The sequence below is a fragment of the Rhipicephalus sanguineus genome, chromosome 9 (assembly GCF_013339695.2).
Source record: "Rhipicephalus sanguineus isolate Rsan-2018 chromosome 9, BIME_Rsan_1.4, whole genome shotgun sequence".
NCBI lineage: Eukaryota > Metazoa > Arthropoda > Arachnida > Ixodida > Ixodidae > Rhipicephalus > Rhipicephalus sanguineus.
Window position 1 is genome coordinate 118,647,822 of NC_051184.2, and position 22,295 is coordinate 118,670,116.

Sequence of the window (22,295 nt, forward strand, 5' to 3'; positions counted from 1 at the left end):
TGTGCCAAGGTGCCAGGAACGTCGCAGATCGGGCAGTGGTATGCACGAAGCGTCGGGTAGATGCGATGTAGCAGGATACCTTGCGTGTACGTGTTGCTTTGCAATCTTCGGAATGCTGTTGTTTCTTCTTTAGTCAGCTTGGGGTGAGGTGGCGGGTACACCCTGCGAGCTAGGCGATGGTGTTGCAGCATGGCATTATACATCGGGGCACGGTCTCCACTTCTGCTGCAGCGCTGGCTAACCGCGGTTCGAGCGAGGCGATGAGGGAGGCCCGGTTGACGTGACCGCGGGCCGCGGTGTGAGCCGCTTCGTTTCCCTCAAGCCCCTCGTGCCCCGGCACCCACACTACGCAGGTGTAAGGAAGCGCAGTGCTGCTCTTACTTAGAATTTTGAATGCCTCAATTGAGATTCGGCCTCGCGTGTAATTGCGGACAGCAGATTGGGAGTCTGTGAAGACTACGAGCGCGTCCGTGCTTGTCGTTGTGGCGAGGGCGATCGCCGCTTCTTCCGCCGCCTCGGCGCTCCGCACCCTGACGGTGGCAGATGCCAGCTCCTTTCCTCCTGCGTTGACTACGCTTAAAGCGTAGGCGTTTTTGCCCGGGTATTTAGCCGCGTCGACGTAACGAGCGTCTGAATCGTGCTGGTGTCGTCTTCGGATCATGTCGACTCGAGCGATTCGTCGTTTCCGATGATACTCGGGATGCATATTACGCGGCACTTGGGCGATGCTCAGTGAGTCTCGGAGGTATGGCGGTACCTTGACTTTGCGGTCCGCCTCGCAGATGTAGCGCTCCCCATAGCCCAGGCGCGCAAGGACCGATCTGCCCGTCGACGTGAGCCTCAGTCTCTCGAGTTGAATGGTCCATTGTGCTTCTACCAGCTCTTGTCAGGTGTTGTGTACCCCCAATCTGAGGAGTCTGGTGGTCGACGCCATCGGAGGTAGCCCCATGGCGAGCTTCGTAGCTTTGCGGATGAGCACATTCAGCTTATCGACTTCAGATGTCTTGAGAGCGAGGTATGGAGTTCCGTAAGTGATTCTGCTGGTTAGAAGAGCTTGTACGATTCTTAGGGTATCTTGTTCCTTCAGACCACTGCGTCGATTGACGACTCTCCTTACGAGGTGCGTGAGTTGGAAAATCGTGTGTTGAAGTCGAGGAAGCTTGGCGGCCCCTGATCCATCGGGGTGCAGGTGCAAGCCGAGTACTCGAAGCGAGGCGACCTTCGGTATTTGCACCCCGTGGAGGGTGACGCACGGGTCTGGTGCTTCGCAAGTTGGGAGTCTTCCTCTCGTGCGGGCCTTGAGTACAAGTAATTCCGATTTTTCAGGTGCGCAATGGAGGCCGCATCTCTCGAGGTATTTCTCGATGACGTCGACCGCTTCCTGAAGGCAGCTTTCTTGCTCTCCTGTGCTCTTACCCTGCGTCCACAGCGTAATATCGTCGGCGTATATGGCGTGACGCAGGCCTAGTATGTTTTCGAGCAGCCGAGGGAGCTGGAGAAAATATAAAAAATGCTTGGGAATGTTTTTCGTCTTACACGCATCAGTACGGTCGTTTCTGCATTCAATTCCATATTCGAAACATTATATCAAGTAAAAATAGCTGAAATTGCGTCTTGAATGTCTTTTTGGTCATTTGGTGTAGAAATTTGTTTATATAGTGCGCAGTCATCCACGAACAATATGATTGGAATGTCATCCGGAATTACGCTTGGCAAATCAGGAATGCTGGAATAAATAGAATTAGCCCAACCACACGCCCTTGAGGGACTCCAGAGGTCGCCCTCAGTGGGTCTTAAGTGTAACGAATATTTTCAACGTACTGGGTCCTTTTTTTTGAGGTATGACTCAAGCCATTTATTATTTTTGCTTGGTAGTCCTAGCACTTGAAGCTTACATAGTAATTTTCCGTGTGGAACCACATGAAATGTTTTAGAAAAACCTAAAAATAGAGCACCGATTTGCCTGGAAGCGCCCAAAATACTGAAAACTTTTGAATAACGGACGCGAGATAGGTAATAGTCGACATGCCCCTTCTAAATCCATGTTGGAAATATGACAGCACATTGTGTTCGCATAGCTGGTCATGCAGGAAGGGTGCAGTAACATATCTAGTAGCTTACAAAAGCTACTTGCATTAGAGACAGGGTGGTAATCAGTCATCAATAATCGATCCCCGTTTTTTATGCACAGACACTAATCGTGAATTCACCAATCATTAGGTACAGTCACGCTCAATATGACTTGCAACACGGCAGCGCGTGGCCTCACGAGTTTAAAAATTGCGCATGGCTTCAACTTGCTTCATTTCTGTAACTAAACATTATTTTGTTATTTGGGGACATGCTCCTGTGAGAGAAGAGCGGTTAGGTATAGAAATAAGGGCTTGTGGAAAGAATGGGCAATCTTTAAACTCGTGAGGCCATGCGCTCCCGTGTTGCAAGTCGTATTGAGCGCGACTGTACATAGCATATTATAAGGAAAAAGGTAAATATGTGAGCTTATCAGCTTATATGTCAGCAAAATGCCACCAATATTTCTTACATTTGTGCGAGCAATGCAACTTCTTTCGATATTCTATTCATATGCTCCTCGTTGCCCATCGCGAGTGCCCGCATAAATCAAGAACAAGAGCATTTCCGGCAAATATTCATTATCTATGCTGCCTACATTTCACCTAGAGAACGGGCTATACTAGCGCTTATACGTGGTATGTGTGTTTACGTGGCATACATGGTTTGTGGGCTCACAATTCTCCAAGATCGATTCCTAACAATGCCTCCTTGGACTTCGTTCTAGGATTTCCAAAATCCGCGAAGATACATCGCAACAAGAAGTGAGTCATTTCTATTTCCTCTGAATTTGCACAATGCAGCAATGCCCTCGAGTGAAGCTGAGACGTTTTTCTTTGGTTCAGGTCCGGCCGGCACAAACACTTCTTTATTTTGGCAAATCGTCTGGCAAGAAAATGTTTCTAAGGTGGTTGCACTGTCTGAAGCTCAGGAAGAAGACCAGGTATGTGCATCTCATTTTTCTTAACCTTACTTTTTATGTGCGAGCTAGTTTAACGACACCTGTGCTTACACACGTCGCAGCGCTGCTGCGGACAACTTGCAACTCTTAATTTCATTTAAAGCACGAATCTCCACCTCACTGTTAGACCTCCACGATGCTGTTTTTGACCTCTCAAGACATCTCTGTAAGCTCAAGGAATGTCACTGAACATGCCCAGCGTTCTGAAGTCAAGGGCTCTTTCCTGCATCTTTCCTGCATCTTTCCTGCAGCTCTCAAGGGCCCTTTCCTGCATCGTCCCTCTTTATCCATCGCCGCAACCGAGCGCAGTGAAAGATCTTCTTGCTCTGGCGACTCTCGCCACTTGACGGTCCTCTTCTTTTGTCGAGGCCACTTGCTTTATTTTCTAACTTTCGTCGTCGAAACAGAAAATAAAAATAAACAAGTGTTACGTCCTAAGCAGACCTTCGGTCCCGGGCGAGTCTCCGACTGTCTTAATAGGTGGATAGCAGAAAGGCGCGTCATCCGCTACAGCGCTTCCATTTAGAGGCTTAGCTCTTCGCTGGCTCTAGCGGCCTGCTGTTCAGTGTGATAGGAGCGCAAACTTGTGCATTTCTGCGACGCGATTGTCACCGGTTGTTCGGTGATTGTGTGTATTCTTCAGTTCTTTTTCGAACGAACAGAAAATATTTCGCGTTTCACAGTACGAAGCCAGAAGTGAGAATGTGTAGTCGTGAATAAAACTCAGCTATTCGTGAATGACACACGGGGAACGGCGAGGGGCGAATATCGTGCGCAGTAGCAAGTCACCGTAACGGTTGTGCTTTGAAACACGCAGTAATATTTTGCCGAATAAGCATGATTTCTAATTACTGAACTGATGTGGTGGCTACCTCAGTATCACTGAAACGTATTAACAGGTGGTGCCAAATGTCAACATGCGTACTTTCGCAAAAATCTATAAGGACTTCTGACGACAGTACGGGTGCTCCGCCTGGTCGATTGCACCGGGTCAGTATATTTGGTACGCATATATTGGATGACCTACTTTTCGCCAAATGTCTGAAAAATACTGAGTGGCGAACATGCTGATCGAAGCAAACGCCAGCGCAGAATAACTTTGCTACCATGGTCATGGCGTAGAACGACTGACATTGATTCGAAACGTAGAGTGATATCACATGGAGTCTTTGCTATTTCAGAGACTGCCAAGTGTGAACTGCAGACACACTTTAGTTGAACTTGCAAGAAGAATGTATGTTGTGCGCGCAGTGTTTCTCTGCCCTGAAACATAAGTTCGAGTGCCGCGAGTAAACGAAGTCTTGAAAAAATGAAAACCACGAATCTACAAGACTTGTTCAGAGTAAGAAATATTTTACTGATGCTATTCACTACATCGAACCCGGGAAAGTATTGCAACGAAGATGCGCGAGCGTACGGGGCGCGGAAGAAGAAGAGTAGTGGAGCCGGCGCTTGGACTGTGTGGTTGGGTGAACCGGTCTAGGCCTGTCTCAGAAGTACGCTGCTCTTTCCCAACGCCATTTCACCTCATCTGTAAATAAACACAATCACTCGTAACAGTTTGGTGGATGTGCGGGGTACATCGATATGGACGACCCAGCTCTACCAATTTTGCGACGGAGCAGACGCTTGGCAGGCTTGCCACCGTAGCTACCAGACATGGAGGACGCAGGAGCAGGCCATAACAACCTCGCCCCTGATGAGCAACACGCTCACCCGCCAGGACAAGCTGGCTGCAGCACGTCGTAACGTCAACCAAGGACCTTTTCGGGGCTGCCGGATGACGATGTTGAGGATTGGCTCAAGCACTACCAAAGAGTGAGTCGCAGCAACCGCTGGAGCACTACTAAGCAGCTCGAGAACGTGGTGTTTTTTCTCGTTGGCACCGCGTCTCTTTGGTTCGACAACCACGAGAGTGCATTGACCACATGGGACATTTTTTTGGACGAGCTGAAGAGGCGTTTTGGTGACTCGACTGCTAAGGTCAAGCAGGCGGAGCAAACGCTTTCACGCAGAGCTCAGTTACCTGGCGAAACATGCACCACCTACATCCAGGCCGTCTTGAAGCTCTGCGGAATCGTGAGTGCGACCATGTCTGACGAAGATAAGGTAGGTCATCTCCTCAAGGGAATCGCGGAAGACGTGTACAATTTTCTTATCACTAAGGTAGACCTACACACACCTTCTGACCTAAGAAAACACTGCCGAGCGTTTGAAGCGCTAAAGAGGAGGAGAATCCTACCGAAATTTGGACGTCTTGACAATGTGCCCACGATTGCAAGTGTCAACCTTCCATCGCAGGACGACATCTCTTCGAGTACAAGACGAGCGGTTAAGGAAGAACTTGTTCAACTGCAAGCTGTGGACACCGCCGGTGTCTGCCATCAGTGTGCATTCGACCAACGCCTCCATGAACCACCGGTACCTCGGATGCGTCAGAGCTACTTTGAGCCTCGCCCGAATTACACCGATCGGTTCGAACGAAGGAGTGGACGGCCACTCGAAAACCAGGAACGCAGGCAAGCTGCATCACGGCGATTTACTCCTCAGCCGCCATCTCCCGGCTTTTATCAACCGACGAGGTCTACCTCGCCGGAGACGACTAGACGCGACACCCGTACTTGCTACAACTGCGGGCTACCCTGACACATCGCTAGGTACTGCTAACGTCGCCAGCAGCGAGCTCCACGATTCAACGTGTACACGCCCTATGTGCCTGCTGGCGAGTCTCGACCATTTCAGAGCTCTTTCCAACGGCAACACGCCGCACGTGCTGAGTCCCCTTGCTCCGATCGCAGCGTTACCCCACCACCCGCACGCCAACAGCGATCCCCGTCCCCGCGTCGCCGCTCGGGGACGCCACCACCACTGGGAAACTAACTGGTGCGACCGATGGGGGCGAGGCCGCAAAATCATCTTCCGCAAGACCCCCTTGTGTTGTAATGGTTGAGAACAAAGTGAGTGTTTTTGTAGACAATGTGAGTACTGTTGCATTAGTTGATACCGGTGCTACAGTTTCTATAATGAGCATGTCTTTTAAAAATCGCCTTGGGACGAAAGTAATGTTTGCTTGGAATCGGAGTGCTACGTTCCGCGGCGTAGGGGGAGAAACGTTGAGCCCGGTTGGTGTTTGTTCTGTTTTACTTTCTCTAGGAAATCAAACGTTTAGAGCTGAACTAACGGTGCTTGCACGTGCGACCCACGACGTCATTCTAGGTATAGATTTTTTGCGTGAATGTGGTGCCACTTTGGATTGTGGTAGTGGTGGGATTATTTTTCGTACCGTGTTGCCCTCTCCATTGACGGAAGATACCGTTGATGACAGGTCGGACGTGTTTTCCGTGTCTCAAGACGTCTGTTTGGCCCCGCATACCGCAATGTTTGTGCGCGTAAACTCTTCACGTTCTTGTCCGGGTTCTGACTACGGTTTAGCCGAGCGGAACTTCAGTAACGCACTTAAGAAAAACGCTATTGTGCCTCGTTGCCTCGTGCTCGCCGTCGATGGTTGTGCCGATTTGTGGACTGTGAACGTTTCCGCGCAGCCCATATCTCTGCCTGCAGGACTTAAATTGGCAAGCTTTCAAGAGCAAAGTACTCTTACCATACGGTCACTTGAACTGTCGGCGGCCGTAAAGAAACCCCACGTCAATTCGTACCCCGACTATTCTGCCAGCATTGACCGTATGATCAACAAGTCGCTTCCTTCAACTGAACGGTCTCTACTGCAGGAGGTGCTCGCAGGCTACGCGTCAGTTTTTGACTTTGCCCAAGACGAGACGTCTACCGTTACGCCACCGTCTTCACGTACGCAACACCGCATCTATACAGGCCAAGCAAAAGCTTAATGAACTTAAGCTTAACAAAAAGCTTAACATGAACTACAGGCCGGCATGTACACTAACCAGCGAGGGCACTTTTCGCGCCACTTGGAGTGATAATGCAGCAGCTCTCAAGCAAGACGCAGTTGAGAACGTGGTCCGGACATTTCCTTCCATTACTGGGCTGTGCCAGCGTAGATATCTATTGCAAAGGTCGGACCGATCAGCTACCCTTGCTAGTCGCCCACGCCCCCGGATAAAGTCTCTTTCGCAGAATTTAGTTTACCCTTGTTCGATTGGTCATTGGCGGAGTTAACCATACACCCAGCTACCCGACAGTGAAACAGCTGAGAAATACAAAGCAATTTTGTTGAAAGAAAGTTCAAGGAATACAGACCTCCAGTCACGCTGGAGCTGCGGGAAGATGCACTGCCGAAATTTCAGAATGCCAGGCCGGTACATTTCGCCTTACGAACAGTCCTCGAAAATGAGCTTGACTGACTGAAGGAACAAGACGCAACATTCCGAATAGGCTAGACCACTCGTCGTCGTCCGTCTTAAGAGTGGTATCCTGCTACCATAGAACTCTGAACCTGGTGACAAAAGCGTCTTCTTATCCACTTCGGATGCACGATGAGGTCTCCCGCACAATTCGTGGTGGAAAAATCTTCAGAAACTTAGACTGAGAACAAGACCAACAACGGAAGGTAAGCGAATCGACGTGTGAACTGCTCCTAATAAGGACCATTGAGGATCTCTACAAAGTCAAAAGGCTACCATTCGGCATAGCTGCAGCATTAGCAACCTTCCAGGAATTTATGATATCTACGCTTTAGCGGTGTCTCAGGTGCGGGCGCCTACCTGGACAATGTTATTCAAGGTGGTGATTCCAATTAGGTACACAGCACGCTTGGAACTTCTTGAAATGCTAGCAAATGGTAACTTGTGCTTCAGCAAGAAAAAGCGTATTTTTACGGTGCCAGAAGGAAAGTTTCTTAGACATAAAACTAATGCACAGGGTATCTGTTGCACTGAAGACAAAGTTCGACCTATACTGCGATCTATACCATCTCCTACATAAATAAGTTCTATGGACTTGCTCTCCAGGCCACAAAGTGATTTGTTGCCTTTAAAAAACTACTTCGGAAGTTCACCGTTCCACGGTGCTACGACGAAAGGACTCCCCTACTGCTAGCATACGACGCATCACCATACGTAATGGGAGCATTCCTCTCCCGAGCTGACGAAGAGGGATGGGAAGCCCCGACCGCTTTCGCATTGCGCACCCTATCGCAGGCAGAGAGGAATTATTGCCAACCAGACAGAGAAGAGCATGCCATCGTCTACGCAGGCACTACTTTCGCCACTACATTACCGGTCGAAAAGGGTAATTCATAACATTTCACCAGCCCTTATTTATTATAGGCCCTCAGCAGCCATTGTCACAGACATCGTCGCCGCGAATGACATGATGGTGCATCGGTATGTCGGTGTACGATTACGAGCTCGTATATAGCACTGGGAAGAAGCACCAGAATGCCAAAGTATTAAGCTGCCTGCCGCTAGACACTATAATACAATAGCCACCCCTGCCTGGTGACCTACTCATGTTCCAAGCGCTGCCGAACCCTCCGCTAACAGCTGACACTCTTCTAACATCAACGCAGGAGTTCACTCTTTCGAAGGAAGTCCTTGCAGACAGACAAGAATGCAACCTGTAGAAGCTAAAGGGTAAACACTTCAACGCTTACGGGAAGCGAGCTACGGAGTTGAGCACTCATCACGGCTGTGTCACTTTAGGATCACGAGTTGTGATTCAGACAGCACGGACAAGCCATTTAGCCATCGCGACATCGTTCCCGTCAAAATGTGCGCCACAAGTTACATGTGGTTGCCCAGTATACTATGATATTCTCCCAACAGCTCAAAATTGCCGTCCTTGCCAGTGTAACCAAAGAGCCCCGCCAAGAGCCCAATGGGAAATACCAGACTTGCCTTGGCACACCACCCACATTGATTTTACTAGACCTCTTGAAGGGCGTATATTCCCAGTGGTCGTAGACGCATACACGAAGTGTGTTGAGGTAAAAAAAATGGCTACAAGGACACCGACAGCATTTGCGGACATGCTGCAGTCGTTTCTTGCAACGCTCGCCGTGCAGTTCAAGGTAGTCTCGGACGACGACAGTCCGTTTGTTTCCGCGAAAATTCTCGTTTCACCGCGACAATGGCGTCTTGTCCGTTACATCAGCTCCTCATGAACCGGAGACGAACGGAGAAACCGAGAGCTACGTGGCAGTTTTAAAACTCGGCCTTGCTAACGATCAGACTGGGAGAATGCAACGCCGCATCGCACACTTTCGCCTCCGGCAGCACACCACTGTTCAAAGCACTTTAGGCAAACGCCAGCGAAATAACCGATCAGCCGAGAAATGAAATCCCAGATGACAGGAATTCTCCGCAAACCCCCAACGAAAACATCTCCGGAGGGAGAAGACCTCCTGTGCGCTGCAGGAGACATCGGTGGAATGGCCACACGCCTCATTAACTAGCTGCGTCATTCACGCAATTTGCAATAGAAAAACCTCCCATTCAAGACAGCACCCCGACAAAAGCTTCGTACCACTTAGCCTGGCATCTTGCACAAGATGAATCGTCGTCGCCGCCAGCCGGTCCTGAAGACAAAGAAAACGGAAATTCATCGAACGTAGGCTTCTCTTTCTAATGCGCCCAGAACGTCTAAGCGTCTACAGCGGCCGCCAGATCGCTTCCAAGCAAGAAGCTAAAGAGGGAGGAGCTGTTGCGTCCCAAGCATTCCTTGGGTCCTGAGGGAGCCTGCAACCGCCTTGGTTGCACCGGTGTACCGAACCAGCCTAAATAAATTTCGGAAAGGACTTGAAGATGTTGAGAACTTGAGAAGCTTCCCTTGTCCCCCGCTCCGCATAAACGAGCACCGATCGTCTTCCCGCGCCGGTTAAGCCGCCACCTCCATCGGAGTAACAACAAAACAGTTTCAACCGTTCATGGCTACATGCGCCTCTCAAATACCGTGACCCATGCGCGCGTCTATGGGACGAGGTACACCCCCGGATGTAACAACAACAATAAAAACATTTGGCAGATCCCACATACCGAGGGAATCGATGTTATGCGAAGCATGCGCAGGATGGTGACTGTGGCGTAATTTTTCACATTGAGCGGAACGTTACGGAATGACGCTAGAGAAATATGGAAGTGGTATACGCACACTCATATGTTGAAGAGTCGCATATCTATTATATAACCAGTTTACAGTTACGTAGCGATGGCAACAGCAACATGGGTGTTACCAACACTAGACGCGGTAAGCTGATATGTAGTGCTTATATTCATCAATACTGGATAGCGCGAATCCGAACAGGACAAAGAAGGAACACAGACGCACAGGACAGGCATAACTCGCAACTAAGCTTCATTCAGGAATGTTTCCCTAGATATATACGCAGCCGACTTGCACGCGCACTGCACGTACGTTAGAGTAACAGTTACAGTTGTAATGCTTAAACTTGTCCGTTATGACGGAGAACGCACGCACGTTTCACGAACCCTTGTGTATGCGTAGAAGGGCTTCTCGACAGTTCTCGAACAAGGTCATCATCCCAGTGATCAGTGAGCACCAGCAGCTGGACCGGACTTGTTAATCGGATCCGTTCGTGATCGCGGTTACGATGGGTCTAAGTGTAGTGAAGTGCGAGGTATAGTGCAGCTGGTGGAAATTCTGGATGCCTCTTACGAGTTACGATTAAATGATCTATGATGCATCCTGTCGTGGACGTGGCAGCGAGGTCTGTTGATGCCCTCTCCGTCCAATCCGTCCTTCACGAAGTATAAGGACCAAGCGTTGTTGGGTCTTGATAAATCACTGTTGAAGTCACCGGTAATGATGAGAGGGCTGGTTCTCTCAGCAGATTTATTGTAGGAAGCACTGACGCTGGTTTTTGCGTAATCCGCATGGTCCACGTTGCGTACCACGTGGACGAGTGGATGGTAGTTGAGCGTCTTCCAGGGGTGTTCTGTCTTCAGTTTCCTCACTTTCCTTGCGTCCGCCGCGGTGGTGTAGCGGTTAAGGTGCTCGGCTGCTGACCCGAAGGTCGCGGGTTCGATCCCGGCCGCGGTGGTCGCATTTCAATAGAGGCAAAATGCTAGATGGCCGTGTTCTGTGCGATCTCGGTAGACGTTAAAGAATACCCAATGGTCAAAATTTCCGGAGCTATTCGCTACGGCGTATCCCGTATCATATCGTGGTTTTCGGACATAAATTCCCAACGATTATTATTATGACTTTCCGTACGTGTCGATGTGTGTGTTCGCGGTTACTGTGTTGGTTGAGACTCTGTATCACCTGTGGCACATACACGCGTAACATTAACTCTGGTTTACGGGTACGTGCCACACATGACTGAGACAAATGGTTTCATGACGTACGCGACAGGTATTTTGCGTTATTCATGTCGTGACCAGTGAATCGTGTTCATCATACACTGATCCCCTGCTATGCCAATTTTGGTATATTGAAAGTTATGGAGACGACCAGGAGAGCGCCCAGACGTAGGCGGCTAGATAGATAGATAGATAGATAGATACGTAGATAGAAACGGCCAAAGTGCCCGAGGTTCGCTAAGAAATGCTTCGCATTTAAAACTTGGAGCACGTTTGATCTTCGCCTTGAAGAGTAGAACGCGATAGCTTAAATGGGCCATGTGTGCATCGTCTTCTCAAATGCTAGCCTAGCTTCGGCTCTCGGTGCATGCCTCAACCGCGCCGTAAGGAAACGAGCGACTGTGCGCGTAACATTGGCCATTTCAAACTATCCTAGAATGCCTACTGAAATTACAGTTGTTAAATGCCCACTACGCCATAATGATTAATTTTTCTAATCAGCGAAGGCCCCAGTACGCGTCCGTTAGACAACACGCGGTCCTACGCAGCTGTAAACTTTGTTGATGTTTTTGCTGATGATGGTGATTTATTATGTCTGAGCTAGTTGTAATTGCTGGGCGTTTAAAACACCCACTAGTTACGCAGTTCACATGTTTTGACGCCTGGCGCGATTCTACGCTTCTGCCACGCAATATTGTAAGGGTTAAGAGATTGTTAAAGCCGTCCTGATAGCGAGGGCCGGTAATAGCTATTTCAACTGCCCTTCGGTGGCGCTCGATGTAAATGAATTCGCCTTTCTGGACGCGGCAGGTTTCCATGTGCCGTGATTGGGCCTTCTTCTGTGCACGGTCCTACATATACCATTACGTCTGAGAATAAACATTCAGTTGAAATTTAGCGCTTGTCACGTTTTATCTTCCTCGTCCCTGTCCGCTGGCGCTATGGAATCTTTTGATGCATTTAACCAACTAGCCCCAAAAGCTACATTGACAAACGTAATAGCTTACGTGTCAGGCAAATCCCACTACCCAACACTCCGGGCGCATGCGCAAAGTCAGAAAGAGGCTTCTAGAGCCATAAGCGGTTACTGGTGTGGACGCAAAATATCGCATTCCGCCACATTCTTCAACAGATTGTTTTATTTACTCTAATAAAATACATGAAATCCATTGAATGTGTATATTTCTCCAGACATACTGCATTTCCGAATATAAATATTTTCTGACCATTAATTGCTTACGCTATTGGTCACTTCATTCAAGGGAGAAATATCTATATACAACATCATAGAGCGAGTTCGAAAGCACCCATTCCAGCTGTTTGCGAATAGTTGAATTTTGTATGGCTCTTTTCTCTTCGTGGTAAACAAAGCCCGCGAAATATAAAAATATATCACGTAACATGGCGCTAGCTTTTCGCGATGACAGCGCTTTTTAACAAGCTCTGCTGCATATGAATTAGCTGAATGAGAAATGAACGAAGTGTACCAACGACGTATAATTCGGTATATGTATCTACGATGCGTTGCAGCTGTGCTAGGTGTAAATGTATTGCACCTTTCAGCACATTATCGATGGTAAAACATCGCACCACACGCAAAATACCCAGACGTAGGAAAGCTTGCACCTGATGGGCGTGCCTTCATTTCATTGTCATGCTTCCATGTGGCAGTTACAAAATAAAAGCGGCAGTAACAAACTCAATTATTACGTCCCGTTTTTCATATAATGTGAGATCGCTGCACCCATTGCCTACCTTATTCACAGGATAATCTGTTTGCTTCGAAGTGGTGCATGGTTACTGGCCATCTCTTTCTGTTGTTGCGTACTTTTTATTTTGGTAATAAAAACGCAGCATTGCACTATAGGTTATGCGTACAGAAACGACATCTGGGCCATGTTCAACGAATCGCCGAGGTTGCGATGGCTTACATTCTTAGTCTTACGCAAGTAAATATGTTAAATGAAAAAGAATCCAAAGGGCATGGGTGATGTTCATACCGTCCCATGGTGAATCATTATCGAGTCTCGAGATTTTTGAGGGAGGGGTAATGCCTGTCGTGATACGAGGTAATTTTCGCGCACTTGTTTATAGCACGATGCAAAGTGTAAGCGCTGGTATCATGTATGTCTAAGTAGGGAAATGAAGGGAAAGCAAAATGGCCGATGAGACCAGCAAAACAAAGTGTACTTATTGTATGCTTTTCCTCCCAGCAAGTTGCCTGGTCCGAATTAAGAACATTTACTTTCAGTAAAGGAATGAACACGGCTAGTTATTGGGCGCTGATTATTTCATTGCGCTTAGTCTAAGGCTTGCAGAAAACGAATGAACCAAGAAAAACCAACCTAAATGTGGACGCGCCTGGTGCAGCATATATGAAAATCATATGAAAATCGCCGGTCCAACCTTACTTCGTCGGTTGCTGCCTGTGGGGAGACGCTAACAAAGCGTTCACAGTGTGTTTAGATTTGTTGGCATTTATGCGTGATAACAAAGATAGGTGAGAGTAAAACTCGCGAGGAGTAGTATCCACGCACTTGACCTCAGGGAAACTTTACAAGTCATGTTGTGCGCTTTACAAATGCGGTTGATGACGGAACTAGACTGAACATACAGTGTTGGCCATATAGCACACAGACTGCATGCACATTATTCTTCTTACTAAGATAAAGTCGTCCCGTACGTAGGAGGTACAAAAGCCTTAAGATTGGCAAACCAGTGAGCGGGTTCAGTATATGTACTCGCATAAAAACCGAAGCGTTCTTGCTAAGGCAGAAGCTATACAAAGTCCATTTACAGGAAACGTACTGCCCAGAAACACACGGAAAATACGCAGGCGTCACTGTGAGCGTGAAGAAAACGGAGCTCAAGGCTGACTTTGCTGTACGGGAACTTGAAGTGTCCGCGGTGAGCCATTTTCCTTAGTATTTCCTTATCACGCACCTCAGTAACGTTGTGATGACATCTTTTGAAGTTATCGCAGTGTGCAAAGATGCGTGTCCTTTGTGTTGTGAATTTTAAGTGATTCCTAATGTCTACATTTTTGCACGCTTATACTGTGGTACAGCGCATCATCACACACGAAACAGGGGAAGAGTGAAAAACACAAACAAGCACAGTGGCTGTTTGTGTTCTTTACTCTTCCTGAGTTTATTTTGTTCTTTTGCGCTGCGCCCACAATGAATCTATACCAACTGGCCCACTTAAGGCAGTATAGTAAGGTAAATGGCTCGTCCTGGTTTCACCTTTAAATCTGACCATCTGTTTCAATTGTTATAGTGAAATTTTCTATGTGCAATAAGAAAGCTTCTGGCCTTCACGTGGTGCAATTTATACTCGGTAGATTGTCGTACTTATTTTCTGTTTCATTAACAAACTTTAGACTGGTGTGTAAAATTAAATGTGTTCGCTCATTTAAGCGGTTGGCCGTCAGTGTCAATTCGGCCACTTTGATGCCTTTGTAACTCCGATTTCGCAAAAATAATGGAAGATTTTTTTTGACAGATTAGGTTATAACGCCCGCTTGGCTGTAATTCCGGGGAGAATAAAGAAAATACAAGGAGCTCACTTTTGAGTCGATTTTCAAAATATTGCACATTAAGAGACACGCCCTTACTTAAGCATTTTTCCTATGCGCTTCGCACTATACTCGATAAATAGATTTGGCACAATTATTATTGTAATGTAGATGCGCTGAACGAAATGCACAAACGAGTAACGGAACAGGAGGACAGCACTAAAGGACAGGACTGTTTCGTTACTCGTTTGGGCATTTCGCTCAGCGCATCTACATTACAATGCCGTACCAACTAGCCCAAATTGACGCTTTGCAATTATTAAATTGATGTGTGGCAACGCTCTGAAAAACTTTGAACTTACTGAAAATCATACCAGTGGAGCGAAAAATGCGAATTTAAGGCAATATTGAACGATATGCCGTATTCGTGATTTTTTTTTCTTAAAATAAGGGCCTCAATACTTCAATATAACGGCATTTTCTAAACTAATGGTATTTATACTATGCAATGAAAAGTTTTCAGACGAACAGGTATGATAGTTGTTTTGTAGTATCTCGTCAAAATACCATTTTCGCGCAATTCGCAAAGAGTGGTTCTGGCTCAGTGCAGACTTCCGAATTTTTTTGACAAAGGCAATGTTTTTTCGCGAAAGTAACACTGGTGTTATTGTTTTGGGGAATCGGATAGCAAAATTTATGTTTTCGAGCGAAATTAAACTGGGTCACCAGACATGCACCAACGTTCTTGTCTGACCACACCCCTTACCATACCCCCTAAACCAGGCCTCTACTACTGAAGATGCCTTGAATGGTTTTAGGCTGTTGCGTGCAATGTTTGGGCTTAAGTCTTTCCGTACCGCAGAAAAAGGGCATTTTTTTATGGGTTGCACTCGATCTTTTTTGCTGAAGGAAGTACTGCACCTAATATTTTATCGAATACACAAACGAAAAGCAGAATGAATCAACTTTTCACGCATGGAAGTTTTATGAACCAGAGGCTTTTTATGCGAGCGATATAGGTTCCCGAATTGAAGATTGTGAGACGAAATTGAACGGAGCTTGTAAAGACACGCTTCTGTCTACAAAGAAAAAAGGTATCACAGAAATTACGAGGTATGCAAAATGTATTGCCATCTAATAGGCATTGAACAGGACTTTCCCGACAAAAATTCCACTGTAAGTACTACAATTGGGCGTTTCATGCGCCAAATCAGTTCTCCGATGTAAAGCATAGCGTAACGTCGCATGTCTTGCAGTAAACTGTTGTTTTCTCTTCGGTTTTCTAGTCGCACTTGCATTTCTTACAGTTTCGATAAGTTGCCATCCTGGCAGGCTGGTGCTGAAACGTGAACAAAGACGACCCCAAACAGAAAGCGACGTTGATCGATGTTCCGCGCAACCTTGCTTCGTCGTTGCTCTCAGAGTCCGACCAAAAAGCAGCATCCTCATACTCGCTGCTGCTTGTTAAATCGATAAAGTCCGCCGCAAACACACGGGAATGCCGATATCTGCGATGTTTTTGAAGCGCGCGCGCGCGCCACATCAGGCGGCGGCCATGTTTGCTTTCCACTTAGACCAGGGTTCGGCACCTGCGGCCCGAGGGGCAGTATTACGCGGCCCCGGTACAAACCCCCCCTCTCTTTATCACTTACCTGAAGGCTGACATCGCAGTTATGACCTCAAATGGGGTTAGACCGGCACAAAGAAAGATCACTTCCAGATGGCATTGTCCCCCATTTTCACTTCTAGCCAAATAACATCTCCACTTCCTTTCTTTGCACAGAACTTGAAACAGGGAAAGAAAGATTGTTTGTTGAAATACTGCGTCAGGGAAGGACATTTCATCCAAGAGAACGCGAAACTCGTGACCGGCGTGCTCGCAGGCGTTAAGGCTTTTGAGCTGAAACTCAACCTTTTCTAAAGCAGGCTAGGGAGTCTAAGCTTTGTCACTTGCCTTGCTGGAAACGTTTTGTGGGATGGCTCATTGGGCGAGTTGGTGATTCATAATACTTAAAAATACGAGCGTGTAACTTAAACAGGGACTTAGGAAGACGAAAACAAGCGCATTGTCCCCGCTTGTCCTTGTCTTCCTAAGTCCCTGTTTAAGTTACGCGCCCGTATTTTTAAGTTTTGTGGGAGAAACGAGGGCACCGCTTACCACAGAAAAACTCTGTCAAATATTACGGCATTTAAAGAGCGAGTTAGAAGTTAGCTTCTCTGATCTTCAAAAAAAAAACACATTCGATTAGCATCAGATTCTTCCAGAATCGTTTTAAGGTGGTAATATGTACTAGTTGGAGCTGGCTGTCCTTCAGACAGACAATGAGCTCAAAGGCGCAATTTATGCGGATCACACTGTGAAGCTTTACGCTGGCCACAGAGACTCAGAAGCTTTCGAGTTTCGAGGAACTAGCAGAGCCATGGTTACAGTGATCGGCAGTACATACGTCTGCGAACAGACATCCTCGAGAACGAAGTTCATCAATTCAAGCTTTCATTCCCGACTAACCGATAACCACCTCTACGAGTTCCTGCGTCTCCAATTGGGCAACCGTGACATAGATATTTGCGAATCGGCTAAGAATGGGCAGCAGCAAAATTTGAATAGAAAAAGCGTTTTTCTTTTATTTTTTTCGTAAATTGGCATCTTGTGACATGCGTGCTGAAAATACACATGATTTGTATTCCAGTTTTGTACACTATTCACCATTCTACTCTCTCCCCACCCCCCCTTCTCGACGTGGACGATCCCTGGCGTGGACGATGGCGCAACTCTGGAGTTTCGGCGTGCGTTCAAAAATCAAGGCCCTGTAAGGAAAAACAAACTACATAACTAAGAAGGCTATAGCTTTTCTCTTTCACAGCGGATTGTGCAGTGTGTCGTGCACGGCGCGGAATGCCTCGAAAGCGGTAATTTAAACCATCAATAGCGGTCTATCGATTTATTTTTGAACGACTTTGAACGCATCGAGGAAGTGCTTTGCCGCATGACACGCCCAATTGTAGTGCTTACAGAAATGTTTTGGTCCGGAAAGTCCTGCTTAATAAAAAAAGTTTGAATTTTTTAGAGATTGTGCCTATTAGACGGCAGTACATATTTTATAGTTCATAATTTCTGCTATATTTTTTTCATAGTAGATAGAAGCGTGTCCTTACAACCACTGTTCATAATTTTCCGGAATCTTGAATTTGGTGAGTTAAATCGGTCGCATAACACATGTCTCTTTAATGAAACTTGAATTCCTGAAAAGTTCATTCTGTTTCATGGTTTATGTATTACATAAAATATTACTACAGTAGTTCTTTCAGCAAAAACAATTTTGTGCAACCTACAAAACACCCATTTCCCCCGCGGTACGGAAAGAGTTAAAGTGTCACTGCGCGGTAATTTTCGCAGTGGTGGATTGCGGTCGCTACATGAATATTTTACGCAGGAATCTGAAACTCGTACAGTGATGCTGTTTCACTATAAGGCATGGCCTTGCGGCAGAACGCCGCCATGCACTGACTCTCTTGAGTCCTTCATCGATACTGTTCGCTGCTGCCACCTTGAGGACTCTCATCCGATCTTGGTCCACAGCAGGTATGCTCGAGAACGTTTTTTAGGGGCGAAGCTCCTTAAGGCGGCACCCGTTCGTCCCTCGTAGTCGTCGTCGTCGTCGTAGTAGTAGTAGTAGTAGTAGTAGTAGTAGTAGTAGTAGTAGTAGTCGTAGTCCGTAACAAGTCTTACGCTTTGACCTCCAAGGTGGTGCCGGTGGGAGATTTTTCCTGTGCATTGTTGAACAATAAAAAATTCGCAGCGTGCGCGTTAACTAAAAGCCGAATTCTTCTGTCTCTCATTTCCCATTAGCAGCCATTGGCATGTTCCAGTAGGAAACGTTAGTAGAAGTAGAAGTGTAAGTGTTAGCTAAAAGCCGACTTCTTCTGTCTCTCATTCCCATTAGCAGCCATTGTTTACCTCCAAGGTAGTGCCTGGTGAGATTTCTCCTGTGCGTGATTAAACAATAAAAATTTTGTTCAAAACGCCGTTGATTGATGAAATAAACCAACGAAAGACGCCAGATGTTTTGTAAAAGCAGAACGAAAGAACGCCAGATGGTTCTAAAGCAAAACGAAGAGACGCCAGCTGCTTAACGAAAGACGCGAGATTTTTCTAAAGCAATGGTTTTCTAAACAATGAAAATTCACAGCGTACATGTAAAATTAAAGTGAACTGCAAGTCGTCATAACTCATCGAACCTTTAGTATAAACGCGCCCGATCTCACGTCGGTGATGATGTACTGGGCAGAATTCACGGAAGATTCACGGTTTACCGATGAACCTCCGCAGCTTCGCCCACTCATAATCATTCACTCCGTGGATATGCTGTGATTTTTTATTTTTTCTCCTCGAATCAATTGCAACGTCTATCGCTTCAGGTATTACAAATTTTTCCCCCTTTGCGAAATTTTACCATCACTACATTGGAAGTAATTCATGGGACCTGACCTTATTTGCGTCTCCCGTGTTTTCAAGAATAAAATCCTTCGCGGCGACCTTTCTAAACGAAACGCAGCGCTTACTTAGGATGCGGCAGTGACACACGTCGCAAGTAAATGATGAATATGCATCATTTGTCGAAACAAGCTCCGCAACGGATGCGAAATCTGCGGGAAGCTTGACCTTCGTCTTCGAGAGTTGAACGGGATGGCGTAATTGGGCCCCACTCGCATCCCCTTCTCAAGCGATAGCCTCGCTTCGCTTCTCGGTGCACAACTCAGCCGTGCCGCAAGGAAAGGAACGCCTGTGCGCGGAACATAGGCCCTTTGAAGCTACCCTAGAAAGCCTACTGCAAGTAGAGTTACGAATTGCCTTCTACGCCACAATTCTTCCTTTTACAAATTCGCAAAGCACCCGCTACGCCTCCGTAAGGCAACGCGCGCGCGTGCGCATCTGCCGCTTTGTTGATGCTTATGCTGATGATGACTGAATTTGGCTGAGCACTTTGTAATGGGTAGGCCTTTAAACCAGCCACTCGTTGCGCAACTCATATGTTTTCACGACCGGTAAAATTCTACACTACTGCCACGCAATATTACATGTGTTAATAATTAATGACACTCCTCTCACTACTTAACATTCATTTCAGGTTTTTTTTTTCGAGGAAATTTCGAGAACGGGCGTGGCTTTGTGTTAGACCACCTCATTGTCAAGCAGCAGGCCTGGGTTCAATTCCCACTCGATGCGAAGATTTTTTAATGTTTATTTATTAGCAACTATTTTGATTTTCCTGCTGTGCTTGTCACGCATTTAATATTGCTGTGTATGACGCTAAAACCGGCAGTAGTGCTAAAATGATGTAACGGTGTGTTCCGCTTTGTACTGTCAAAGGGCAAGTAATATTCAACCGCTTCGTAGTCCAAAGGGAAAGAATTATATTGTAGTCGACGGGCTGCAGGACACTTCTAGAGCCTGCTGTTTGGCTTCTGATAAGTAAGTTGTATGGCCTTGCGTAATAATTAGCGGCATAATTATACTGTAGTTTACCTAATTTGTTCTAAATACGTTTGAGGTATAGGTGAACGCATGTTCACTTACCACTAGGTTGCCTGATGAAACTATGTATCCTAGGTATACACGTTCAGAGACGATTCAATAGCGTGCTCATAAATGACACATTTTTCAGCGACCTTTTTCTTCGTCGTGCGAAGGGAATCAAAATGTCTGCCTCCTCTCCACGATTTCCTGCTCAATACCTCGTGCTGTGCGTGAGCAAAGGCCAGCAGAGAGAGCTGGCGGGCAATTTTCTCGCGCACGACGTGTGATGGAGGGCGACAGATTATCGACCGCTGCCGGCGCAGCTCCTCGTAGATTTGGCACCGCGTCATTACCTCTGGCAGAGTGCGAGGGTTTTTGGCGAGTTGCCCGGTGAAGGCATCGTTGTCGATGCATTTCATAACATTCCTGATATTCTCAGGCTCCGACACGGTTGCGTAGGCTTTCTTGCACAAGTCGAGGATGTCTTCGACATAGCTAGTGGCATATTCACCGGCGTCCTGAGCTCGTCCGCATAGAGGCTGTTCTGCTTGCAGCTCACGAACGACAGGGTGGACAAACACTTCGATAATGGCGGTTTTGAAATCGGACCACGTCGGAAAATATGATGTGTGGTTGTATCACACCCGTGAGGTAGAAGACCAAGTTGCTCAGTTTTCCTACCTCGTCCCATTTATTGGGGACGCTCACGCGCTCCTAAATTGCCAGCCAGTCCTCCACGTCGGTGCCATCCGCGCCAGTGAAGACAGGTGGGTCGCTGACACAAGGAACACCGGGACATGCGGTCGGTGCGGGAGGAGGCATTTGTTGGGCGGAGCCTTGAGGCATACTAGCTGGCAGGGTCCGGGATCGAAGCTACAGAGGCATTGAATGGGGACCGAAGTTATGAAGGCGCAGCACTCTCACCAATTTGTAAGAGTGTTTATTGGGCGGCACTCGGAGACAATACGCAATGGTGACAGTCAGGGCGCAGCACGGACTCCCGGCACGAGGGGCGTTCGTTCAGAGAGCAGCCGAAGAGGATGACCCACTAGAAGGCGCTGGAGACGACGACCCATAACAGAGTTCGAAGGCTTCGCTACAATATATATTATTGCTTTCTCACACCGAGTAATGGGCAGAGGGGCCCAAAGAAGTGGCAGTAATGATGTTATCATATTCAGGGTCAAAGTTTCTTCAAAGTCGTAAATCTTCTTTCCGAAAAATTTCCTGTCCACGCCATGTGCATGAAACATTTCCATGTCAGCAAGAGGGAATGCATATTCGCTTCCATTTCAGGTTGGGTGTCGGCAGAAGCGGCACATTCATCCTCATACACAGCATGATCTCTCAAGCGGAGGCAGAAGGCAAAGTTGATTGCTTGAGGCAGCTTCACTCTATGCGGCGCAGCAGGATGAACATGGTGGAAACTCAGGTAATGATGTGCTTGCTTGCTGTTGTAGGGAGCTAGACGCCAAATATTTCCTTCCGTCTCTATCTCGCACTCTTCATGTGGATAGTACGTGTTAGATGATAATTTATGTAACCTCTTTCAATACTGTCTTATTTGAAGAAAGGGGGCGGGGTGAACAAATCAGGACGTCTTGAGGGGCTAGTTGGTTCATACTATGCAGGAAAATTTGCGCTAAACTAGAAAAAGGCGACACAAAGAAGGAACACTTCAACAGATCGAGCGCACCTGCGCTCGATTTGTTGAAGTGTTCCTTCTTTGTGTCGCCTTTTTCTAGTTTAGCGCAAATTGCGCTCGATCTGTTGAAGTGTTCCTTCTTTGTGTTGTCCTTTTCTAGTTTAGCGCAAATTTTCCTGCATGGGTGAACAAATCATGGCAATTTTTATATCACTAAATATTCTGACATTCGATAGTCACTATACGGTTAGGCATAAGAAATTCTACGAGTATAAATGAAATTGGATAAAGTACGTTGGCCGGTAGTTGGTTGGCATTCATGACAACATGGTACAGCGTAACACCGT

The 22,295-nt window shown here is 47.0% G+C and overlaps 1 protein-coding gene across 1 annotated transcript in view; it reads left to right on the forward strand.

Annotated features, from left to right (window-relative positions):
- Positions 1 to 18,271: 18,271 nt before the first annotated feature.
- LOC119406068 (receptor-type tyrosine-protein phosphatase mu-like) overlaps positions 18,272 to 22,295 on the forward strand; it is a 45,555-nt gene continuing 41,531 nt past the window's right edge. Inside the window, exons 1-2 of the mRNA XM_037672926.2 lie at positions 18,272 to 18,368; positions 21,600 to 21,735. Coding sequence (XP_037528854.2) covers positions 21,643 to 21,735 — 93 coding nt within the window. The 5' untranslated portion in view covers positions 18,272 to 18,368; positions 21,600 to 21,642. The remainder of the gene's footprint in view (positions 18,369 to 21,599; positions 21,736 to 22,295) is intronic.